The sequence below is a fragment of the Gekko japonicus genome, unplaced genomic scaffold, assembly GCF_001447785.1.
Source record: "Gekko japonicus isolate JY-2015 unplaced genomic scaffold, Gekko_japonicus_V1.1 scaffold1748, whole genome shotgun sequence".
In the NCBI taxonomy this organism is placed as follows: Eukaryota; Metazoa; Chordata; class Lepidosauria; order Squamata; family Gekkonidae; genus Gekko; species Gekko japonicus.
In genome coordinates, this window is record NW_015169832.1 from 195,204 (window position 1) to 206,515 (window position 11,312).

General features: G+C 47.8%; 1 protein-coding gene across 1 annotated transcript in view; it reads left to right on the top strand.

Moving 5' to 3' along the window:
• USP11 (ubiquitin specific peptidase 11) overlaps positions 1 to 11,312 on the top strand; it is a 48,178-nt gene that overhangs the window by 5,012 nt on the left and 31,854 nt on the right. The window contains exons 4-6 of the mRNA XM_015417275.1: positions 1,055 to 1,200; positions 5,047 to 5,108; positions 6,535 to 6,634. Coding sequence (XP_015272761.1) covers positions 1,055 to 1,200; positions 5,047 to 5,108; positions 6,535 to 6,634 — 308 coding nt within the window. The remainder of the gene's footprint in view (positions 1 to 1,054; positions 1,201 to 5,046; positions 5,109 to 6,534; positions 6,635 to 11,312) is intronic.

Here is an 11,312-nt window from a genome sequence, read left to right on the forward strand (position 1 = left end):
CCCTCCCCACAACAGACACCCTGTGAGGTAGGCGGGGCTGAGAGAGCTCTTGACAGAAACTGCTCTTTTTCAAGGACAGCTGTGCCGGAGCTTGTGACTGACCCAAGGTCACATCAGGTGCAAGTGGAGGAGTGGGGAATCAAATCCAGTTCTCCCAGATTAGAGTCCGCGCACTTACACGGACCAGTTTGGTGTAGTGGTTAAGTGTGCGGACTCTAATCTGGGAGAACCGGGTTTGATTCCCCACTCCTCCACTTGCACCTGCTGATGTGACCTTGGGTCAGTCACAAGCTCGGGCACAGCTGTCCTTGAAAAAGAGCAGTTTGTGTCAGAGCTCTCTTAGCCCCACCCACCTCACAGGGTGTCTGTGGTGGGGAGGGGAAGGGAAAGGAGTTTGTAAGCTGCTCTGAGACTCCAAGTGAAGGGCGGGGTATAAATCCAATCTCTTCTCTTCTTCTTCTTCTTCTTCTTAAACACTACACCAAACTGGCTTAGGAGCAGGAGGCTTAGAACAGATAAAGGGAAGTACTTCTTCACCCAAAGAGTAATTAACACGTGGAATTCACTGCCACAGGAAGTGGTGGCAGCTACAAGCATTGACAGCTGATTGGATAAATATATGAAGCAGAGGTCCATCAGTGGCTGTTAGCTATGTCTGCAGCAGTGATGCTCTGTATTCTTGGAGACTGGGGGACAAGAGTGGGAGGGCTTCTGGAGTTCTGGCCCCACTGGTGGACCTCTTGACAGGACCTGGGTTTTGGCCACTGTATGGCACAGTGCTGGACTGGATGGGCCATTGGCTTGATCCACCGTGGCTTCTCTTGTGCTGTTATGCAGCGATGCTCTGTATTCTTGGTGCTTGGGGGGCAAGAGCGGGAGGGCTTCTGGAGTTCTGGCTCTGCTGGTGGACCTCCTGCTGACACCTGGGTTTTGGCCTCTGTGTGGCACAGATTGTTGGACTGGATGGGCCACTGGCCTGATCCAACATGGCTTCTCTTATGTTCCTCTTATGTTCCTAATCCCCCCCCGTGTGCTCCCATCCCCTTCCTCCTAGACAACGTCCTTAAGGAAGCCCGGCGCCTCTTTTCGATCCCGCCCGAGGAGGAGACGAGGCTGTGGGTGAAAAACGCAGACGGGTCTTGCGAGAGGCTGCGGAACTTGCAGACGACGGTGCTGGACGCTTGCCTCAGTTCAGGGCAGGTAACGCTGTTGTTTCCAAACGAGCAGGTTCAGGCCAGGGCTGTCCCCTCGCAGAAGGCCTCAGCAGCAGTTCTGGCATCTCAACCGAAAAGCAGCCGTCCTCGGAGAGGTCTTCCTTTGAGGCCATGGTGAGCTGCCACCAATCAGATCAGACTTCTCCGAGGCTCGGCTAAATGGACCAGGGATCCGATTGGTTGGCTGTTGTTTTGTTTTGTTTTTGGCCCCCCGAAGGGGATTTTTTTAAATTGCTTTTCTAATAACTACAAACAGAAAATTAGGAAAGGGAAACTACAATCTAAGGGAGAAAGTAAAGAAAACCCTCTAAGAACCCAAGAGATGGTGATCATACCTACATTTGCAAAATTACCCTTAAAACACAAGTTAACTTTTGTTGAAAATGATAATCTATCTGTTTAAATATTTAGATATTCATCAACAATTCTAGTTTCATAAAAAGGTTGTAAAAAGATATACAATATAGGCTCTTTTTGTAGAAAAAGCCCAGCAGGAACTCATTAGCATAACAGGCCACACCCAACAGCAGAAACTCATTAGCATATTAGGCCACACCCCTGACAGCACAGCTCATTAGCACATTAGGCCGCACCCCCATGTTACCAAAAGTGTGGTCATCCAGCCACACCCATCTTTTGCTTCTTATTCTGTTTACCTTGTTTGTTGTCAAAACCCAGGGCTTTTTTTGTAGCAGGAACTCCTTTGCATGTTAGGCCACACACCCCTGATGTAGCCAATCCGAATGAGTTCCTGCTGTTGGGTGTGGCCTATTATGCTAATGAGTTCCTGCTGGGCGTGGCCAACTCAGGAGCCAGCTGGAACTCCGTTCCTGTGCGTTCCTGCCCAAAAATAGCCCTGCAATATACTTGTTCACCCTCCCTCCCCAACCCCAGATTTGTGAACACATCATGGCAATGCATTTCTTTCTGCATCCTCTTGTGCTGTCAGCCTGATAATTGAGGTGGGCGGGCTTCTGGAGTTCTGGCCCCGCTGATGGCCCCCCTGATGGCCCCTGGGTTTTGGCTACTGTGTGACACAGAATGTTGGACTGGATGGGCCATTGGCCTGACCCAACACGGCTTCTCTTATGTTCTTATGACTTTTTGGAAAGTGTCAAGTGATGGGGCTTAGTTAAGGAGCAGAGCATTAACAGGACAAGAGGTTGGCGCAGGTCTCAAAACTTCACACGGGGTTAAATGGGAACTGAGGCTCAGCTCTGGAGCATAGGAACTTAGCTTGTTATTGCTGTTTAGTCTTTGCATATGTCAAAACAGCTTCATTGAGTTGTATGCTGATTTGCTGTTTACCTATGTAGAGGCATCTGCCTCTGTATATGTGAACTGTTAATTTCCATTTCAATGTATCTGATGAAGTGTACATGCACACGAAAACTCATACCTTGACTAAACCTTTGTTGGTCTTAAAGGTGCCACTGGACTCAAAATTTGATCTACAGAGATGCCTTGTGCCCAGCTAGTCAGCTAGTCTCCAGTGGTCTGGCTGGGCAAAAGCCCCATTTGACCCTGCCCACCGGACGCCGCCCACTTTGGTGACACTGGGAAAGGTGTCAGCGGGCATCATGATGCCCTCAGGTGCCACATTGGGGACCTCAGTTTAGGGGTTTTGTAGCTTCCTCCTGCTTAAAAAAGTGTCACGATGATGTGGGAAGGAGGTACAGCAGTCACGGTACTGCTGGTTATATTCTCAAGAAGAAGAAGAAGAGTTTGGATTTATCCCCCGTCCTTCACTACCCGAAGGTGTCTCAGAGCGGCTTACAAACTCCTTTCCCTTCCCCTCCCCACAACAGACACCCTGTGAGGTAGGTGGGGCTGAGAGAGCTCTGACAGAAACTGCTCTTTTTCAAGAACAGCTCTTATTAGAACTAGGGCTTGCCCAAGGTCATCCAGCAGCTGCAAGTGGAGAAGTGGGGAATCAAACCCAGTTCTCCCAGATTAGAGTCCGCGCACTTAACCACTACACCAGACTGGCTCTCAACTACACCAAACTGGCTCTCTCAAGGGGGAAAGAATATACAGTCGAACTGGGAAACAGTATAGCGCCCGTGTGTTATTTTGCCCTGATTACGTCTGCTCATGCTGTGTCTTCATTTAGCCCCCTGCTGAGCCAGTAAGCTAATTGTATTCACTAAGAGATTTGTGGAGATCAGTGAGTATAAAGGAATGAGCTACTGTTGGGAACCATCTATGTTTCCCCGGGATGCTTTAAACGCTCAATTTATAATTGGAACAAATGTTATTAAAATCATAGCATGAGAGCGTTATCCTTGGGGAAAACAAATCACCCCATGCGTTGTATAGGAATCTCCAATTCAGGAGAAACGGGAGGAAAGAGAAAGTTAGGAGGTTGTAAGTGTGGGACAGTAGAAGGGAGACCTTGCACTTGGGCACCTTTCCTTAGGGTTGCCAGCTCTGGGTTAGTAAATTCCTGGAGATTTGGGCTGGAGCCTGGGGGAGGGCGGAGTCTGGGGAGGGGAGGGACCTCAGCAGGGTAGAATGCCATAGATCCTACCTCTTAAGGCAGCCATTTTCTTCAGGAGAACTGAGAGCCAGTTTGGTGTCGTGGTTAAGTGCGCGAACTCTAATCTGGGAGAACTGGGTTTGATTCCCTCACTCCTCCACTTGCAGCTGCTGGATGACCTTGGGCAAGCCGTAGTTCTAATAAGAGCTGTTCTTGAAAAAGAACAGTTTCTGTCAGACCTCTCTCAGCCCCACCTACCTCACAGGGTGTCTGTTGTGGGGAGGGGAGGGGAGGGGAAAGGAGTTTGTAAGCCGCTCTGAGACTCCTTCAGGTAGTGAAGGGCAGGGTATAAATCCAATCTCTTCTTCTTTTACCTCACAAGGTGTCTGTTGTGGGGAGGGGAAGGGAAAGGAGCTTGTAAGCCGCTCTGAGACTCCTTCAGGTAGTGAAGGGCAGGGTATAAATCCAATCTCTTCTTCTTTTACCTCACAAGGTGTCTGTTGTGGGGAGGGGAAGGGAAAGGAGTCTGTAAGTCGCTCTGAGACTCCTTCGGGTAGTGAAGGGCCGGGTATAAATCCAATCTCCTCTTCTTCTTCTCTGTTGTCAGGAGAACAGTTGTAATACTGGGAGATCTCCAGCCACCACCTGGATGTTGGCAAGCCCATCTTTCTTCTTTGGGTATTTCCATGCTGCCCTTTTCTCTCGTCCCACCCTGTCCCTTACCCTTTGTCCCATCCAAGATGCCCATCCTTTGAAAATAATCTAGCTGGCGGGTCTGAGTCAAACTATCCCTAGTCCTGTTGAGGGCTTCCAGTGCCGAGAAAGGACAAGAGGAGTGACACTAGATGGAGGGGCAGAGGCTGCATCTGTGAGTTTAAGAAAAGGACGGGGGGGAGGGCGGCCTGCAAATGGGACCCATTGTCTTCGCCCAGCACCCACAGTCTGGCTGGCTTTGAAGCATGTGTGATTCTGTACAAGTTGCTCTGTGATTGTCACCATAACAGGCACTTTCACACACACTAAATAACACGCTTTCCATCCAGTTTCAGTGCACTTTGCAGCTGGATTTTACTGTGTGAAATGGCAGCATCCACTTGCAAAATGGTTGCGGAAGTGGATTGAATCTGCGTTATTTAGTATGTGTGAAAGCGCCCGTTATAAATTTTTTTTTTGCTTTCTTGTTTTCTCCCCCCCCCCCTTTCACTGGCTTGAAGGGATACTAACTTTGGATGTGGGTTACAGTTTGTACAGATATGCTTCAGTTAATAACTTTTTTTCTTTTTCTTTATTTTTTGTTCTCCTTTCTGTCCTCTTCTTTCCACCCCACCACCTTATTGCACGTGCTTCCACTAGATGGTGATAATGGAGTCCAGGAGCAAAGATGGAACCTGGCCCAGCTCCAGGCCACATATCATGTGAGTATCTCATTCTGGCCTTTAGCGCCATCCCAAAGGGGATCTGTGTACCCCTTGCTGAATCTGCAGAACTTGAGAACTGGCCTCCCTGCTTGAAGGGCCAGCTACATTTTGGATGGCAGGTGATCCAGAATGGTCCGAATTTGCAAGCATTTGCTGTTCCTTATCCCAAATGCTAGGGAAGAAGAGAGAACAGATTGGATTTATATCCCGCCCTTCACTACTCAAAGGAATCTTGGAGCGGTTTACAATCCCCTTTCCCTTCCCCTCCACACAACAGCCACCCTGTGAGGTAGGTGGGGCTGAGAGAGCTCTCCTGAGAACTGCCCTTGAGATAACAGCTCAAAAAGAACTTATGACTGACCCATGGTCACACCAGCAGCTGCATGTGGAGGAGTGGGGAATCAAACCCGGTTCTCCTAGATTAGAGTCCATGCTCTTAACCTCTACATCAAACTGGGATAGGCCTTGGTGTTCTGGTTTCCCCCTTTCACAGCCTTCCTTCCCCCCCAAGCATTTCCTCTCTAATCAAGCTGGTGACAATATGTGTTGTACCTCTGCATCCTCTACAAGAATTCTTGACAACTCCCCAGTTCCCTCCCAGCTTCTGACTAGGATAAGAGGACTTTATTCATGTTTGAAGAAGGGAGCTTTGAGTCTTGAAAGCTCTACCCTCAAACTCTTGTTGGTCTGTTAAGGTGCCTGTAATGATTCCGTTTTTGGTGTATGTGTTTCTTTAAATGTTTAGTGTGACTGCAGTAATGTAAGAAGAGTGATAGTGGTAGAGAAGTGTGATGTGATTGGCTGATGACTGAGAGTATGAGAGGAGAGATGTCTATGAGATGATTCTGTGTTCTTGAATAGACGTGTGTGTGAGAGTCTGTGTGACAGAGGAAGCAGTTGGAGAAGGTTTAGCCGGTGTGGCTAAGGAAGGCAAAGTTTAGCCTGTGTGGCTATGAGCAAGAAAGTTCAGCCTGTGTGGCTATATACATGAGAGAGAGATAAGCCTGTCAGAGCTGAGTTTTAGTGTATAAGGGATTGTGTGTGACGCCAAGCCTTGTTAGTTATATTTTCTTTCTTCAAAAACAGTTCAAAAATACCCAGAAACGTATTTTGTTCTTTTATAAATAAATCATTATTTGTTTAAACTTATCCCAGCAATCAGAACAGTCCTTCCTCAGGGCCACATAGTCCTCTGAAGCGCCCAGACACTGGGTCATTCTACCAAAATAGAGAGAGTTGGAATTTTTAATTCCCGGTGGCAGCAGAAAATCTACTAAGTTCATGTACACAGTGTGTGTTTTAAATGAGAAACAGTCTCCCCAAAAAGTGAGGAAGTCACAGTGCCCCTGGACTCAAAGATAACAGTTCTACTGCAGACCAACCCGGCTGTCTTCTGAAACCCCCTTTCCCCTGCCTCCCTTAGGAAGAACTCGGTGGAGGACGAAGAACTGTACCAGGGCCAGCCGGGGGTCTGCGGCCTCACCAACCTAGGCAACACCTGCTTCATGAACTCTGCCTTGCAGGTACCAAATCCAGGCTGGGGCAGGCGTGGGTGAGGCTGTAACACTTCCAAGCCCCTGGGCCATCCGGGGTTGGCGGCAGCAGTGTCTCTGCGGGAGTTTTCTCGGCACGTAATGTCATGCGGCACCACGGCTGCAGTTTTGCGTCTGTCCCACAAGTGGGCAGTAGAAGACCAGCTCTTGCTTGCACGGCCGTGCCATTGACTGGCAGATTTTAAACAGCTCTCCGATTGGGGTGGGGAGAGGAGATGACTAGTCAGGAGAATCTTTGCTGTCTGTGGTGAGTTAAATATGGTGGGGAGCAGTGTTCCCTCCAAGCTGAGTTAATGTGAGCTAGCTCACAGTTTTTAGCCTCCGGCTCACACATTTTTCGTCTCAGCTCAGGAAGGATGGCTCCCGAGCAAACTCATTTATGCAGCAGCCCAATCGCTCGCTCGCAACTTCAGTGCCAGGAGTTCACAAAGTAGAATTTTTGCTCCCAAGACTCCACAGCTTAGAGGGAGCATTGATGGGGACGGGGCTGCTTTGCGTCTCTGCCTCTTCTTTGGTTATTAAGAAGCAAGAAACAAAAGAACATCAAGCGCCCGTCTCTCTTCCTCTTTTTTTTTTTTTTTTGCCGTCAAGTCACAGCAGACTTATGGCAACCCCATGGGGTTTTCTAGGCAAGAGACATTCAGAGGTGGTTTGCCATTGCCTGCCTCTGCGTCATGACCCTGGTATTCCTTGGAGGTCTCCCATCCAAGTTCTAACCAGTGCCAACCCTGCTTAGCTTCAAAGATCTGTTGAGATCGGGCTAACCTGTGCTATTCAAGTCAGGGCTTCTCTTTGTACCTCCCAAAATATGTTGCATCAGTTCGGAATTTAAGAAGAGAAGATTTGATTTATACCCCGCCCTTCACTACCTGGAGGAGTATCAGAGCGGCTTACAAACTCCTTTCCTTTGGCTGCTTTGCGTCTCTGCCTCTTCTTTGGTTATTAAGAAGCAAGAAACAAAAGAACATCAAGCGCCTATTGGGTCAGTTCTGTCTGCTGCATCTTTTTTTTTTTTTTTTTTACGTCATATACAAGCAAAACTAAACAGTTCTGTCTGCTGCATCTTTTTTTTTTTTTTTTGCCGTCAAGTCACAGCAGACTTATGGCAACCCCATGGGGTTTTCTAGGCAAGAGACATTCAGAGGTGGTTTGCCATTGCCTGCCTCTGCGTCATGACCCTGGTATTCCTTGGAGGTCTCCCATCCAAGTTCTAACCAGTGCCAACCCTGCTTAGCTTCAAAGATCTGTTGAGATCGGGCTAACCTGTGCTATTCAAGTCAGGGCTTCTCTTTGTACCTCCCAAAATATGTTGCATCAGTTCGGAATTTAAGAAGAGAAGATTTGATTTATACCCCGCCCTTCACTACCTGGAGGAGTATCAGAGCGGCTTACAAACTCCTTTCCTTTCCCCTCCCCACAAGAGACACCCTGTGAGGTAGGTGGGGCTGAGAGAGCTCTTGAGAGAACAGTTCTGAGAGAACTTGTGACTGACCCAAGGTCACACCAGCAGCTGCATGTGGAGGAGTGGGGAATCAAACCCGGTTCTCCCAGATTAGAGTCCGTGCTTCTAGCCACTACATCAAACTGGCTCTCTTTCAAAGAGTGTTGGAAGCAGCCCCACTCTGAAGCAAAGAAGCTTCTTGGCTTGGGCGGGGGGAGGGTTGCTTTGCATTCTCATTGGCATATTTTTCCCTCAGCGGTATTGTCTGGGAGGTTTGCCAACATTCCCTATCAAGAAAGACTCTGCCCACGGAAAGGAAGGCACCTCGAAACGGTAGCCCATGTTTTACTCAATTGTGATTTTTATGGGGAAGCACGGGACTGTATAATCAAACCTATTGTGTCTAACTTTCACGGTTTACCTGAAGCGAGGTTAGTATCATTTTTACTATATGACCGATGTTCCCATATTACTATTGGGTGTTGTAAATAAGAAGCGGGAGACTAACCAGTTATGAAGGTGCACAGAGAGTTTATATAGTTATAAAGGTATTTATAGAGATATTTACAGGCTATAGAACAGCATGTCGTGCCTTAGTCTATGAGAACTAAGTCCCCATCCGCTTACTAAACAGATAGCTATTATACTGAACCCCAGCCAATCTCTAACAGGGTGATGTAATCACTAACTCTAACAAGACCTAAAAGAGTAACACCTGCTAGAAAACACCTGGCTGTAATTACATGATTACTAGCGTCATGCTAGGTCTGTCATAGCTAGGTCTGTCAAATAGATCAAACTGATCTATAGTAACTGCTTGCTACCTCATATACTCTGACATATATCTCAGTAATTACAAGTTTAGTTGCAAGGTGCAAGGGGAGCAAAAGATCAGCTCCCCGATCTGATGCCTGATTTTATAATTGAAATCCTCTGTAAATTTGCCATGTTATATCTTTCTTCTTTTTTATGCCAGTAAAGGCATTTGGATTGGATTGGAGTATTGGGAGGATATTTCCCCCCCTCTCTGGCCAGCTGGGGGAGGGACCCCCTAGGGATCTTGGCTTTTTATCTTTTCCCCCTGCGTTTGCTTTGTGTCTCTTACCTGAGCAATCGGGATTGTTTTCAGAAACCGTCCTTCGAATGTTGCTGGCTCTTTTGACATAGGGATGCTGTGTTCTCATTCGCGTGTCTACTTTTGATCCGGAGAGGGACACAGCCTGTAATCTATTAAGAACTGCTCTGTGCATGTCTTGAAAGAGGGACAGAATTTGACTGAATGGAGCATCTAGGGAGAGTCGTGGAATCGAGCAGCAGGGAGGGCGGCGTGACTGGATGTGGGTTAGCACAGGGGGTCCCCAACATTTTGAGCCTCTGGGCAGCTTTGGAATTCGGACTCAGCATGGCGGGAGGCGAAGCCAGCCACGAAATAACTTCCTTCACACCGTGAAGGTCTTTGTGCCGTGGTAGCAGCTACTGCCAAAGCAGCCTTTCGAAAAATCTTGACAGCCCCTCAGATCTCCAGTGGCCAATCAGAACCCTTGCTGGGCCAAAGCCCCATCTGGTCCCGCCCACTTTCTAAAAGCGTTTGGCAGGTGCCAGGAAAGGGGTCAGCAGGCACCAAGGGGCCAATGCTCCCTCTAAGCTGTGGAGTCTCGTGAGCAAAAATTCTCCTTTGTGATCGACTGGCATTAAAGTTGTGAGCGAGTGATTGGGCTGCTGCATAAATTAGTTTGCTCTGGAGCCATCCTTCCTGAGCTAAGGCAAAAACTGTAAGCTAGCACACAGTAACTCAGCTTAGAGGGAACACTGCACGGGGCCCCTGAGCACCACGTTGGCGTTGGGGACTCCTGATTTAGAACGTGGGGTGGGCTCTGATGATCTCTGTGCTCTGATCAAGGGTATTTCCCATTTTTGGAGAGAAGGGAGCATTTTGACAGCTGGAGTGCAGGACGTTGGGGATCTGTGCAAACCAAGCTTCCTGTCCAAGTTGAAAAGCACCTGTCAGACTTTAGCTAGGTGTTCCCTGTGCACTTGGTATCTGTGGGGGCAGAGACTGTATTTTGGAACCTCTATAGAAGACAGACACGTCTTTCGTGTTCCACACCGGTCCTTTTGGTTCTGTGTGTTGTGAGCGAACGTCAGGGCTTTCCAGCACTTAAGGGTCCATCCAGTGCTCTGGAACCACCCTGAAAATTCCCTCATATATGAGCTTCTTTACATCCCGTAGATGTGTCTCCACGCTTGCTAGGTTGAATGTTCTTCCAACTGCAGAGTTAAGAGGCCATTTTGCTAAAAAACAGTATTCAGGTATATTGTGCGATTGTGGATCAGGCACAATAGAGACCTTAGATCATCTTATTTTATTTTGCCACCAGTGGGTTGGCCCCAGATCCTGTTGGACTATTCCTGTTTTACAAAGATATCACCTTCCTGTGGAACCATGGGTGATAACCTTATTGCTAGCAGATGAGGACCCTGTACCAACTCGCTTGGTGGCAAAATATTTCATTGACGGTGTTATTTTTAAAGCGGCTTTGCAATGCTGTAGGTAGTTTTATGTATATAAATTTTAAAATTCTAAAACCAGTTTCCATAATATCACGGGATTGCACAGAATTTAGGGAATTGTATAAAATGCTGTCTATTAATATTGTTTATGAGTATGTTTATTAGCCTTTTATAGGAGCTGCGGTGGCTCAAGTGGTTAAGACGCTGAACTGCAGGCTGTGGAAGGTCAGTAGTTCAGCAGTTCGAGACCCGGGTGCCGCATGACGGAGTGAGCTCCCATCTCTAGTTCCAGCTCCTGCCTACCTAGCAGTTCGAAAGCAAAAAATTGCAAGTAGATAAATAGGTACCACTTTGGTGGGAAGGTAACAGCATTCCGTGCGCCTTGGTGTTTAGTCATGCCGGCCACAAGACCACGGAAACGTCTTCGGACAGCGCTGGCTCTTCGGCTTTGAAACGGAGATGAGCACCGCAACCCAATTCAACGGGCTTTCAAGCAAGGGAACCTTTACCTTTATTAGCCTTTTATTGTTAAAATGTCTGGTCTAGATTATTTTGTAATTATATGCCATGTGCTTTATAGTAGCTGTTTGTATGCTTGGCTTAAGACCTTTGGTCAATGAAGCTGATAAATAAAAGGAAAGGAAAGGATTTAAGGGCTGAAGTGCTTAGGATGGGCAGTGGCTAACTCCTGCCCAA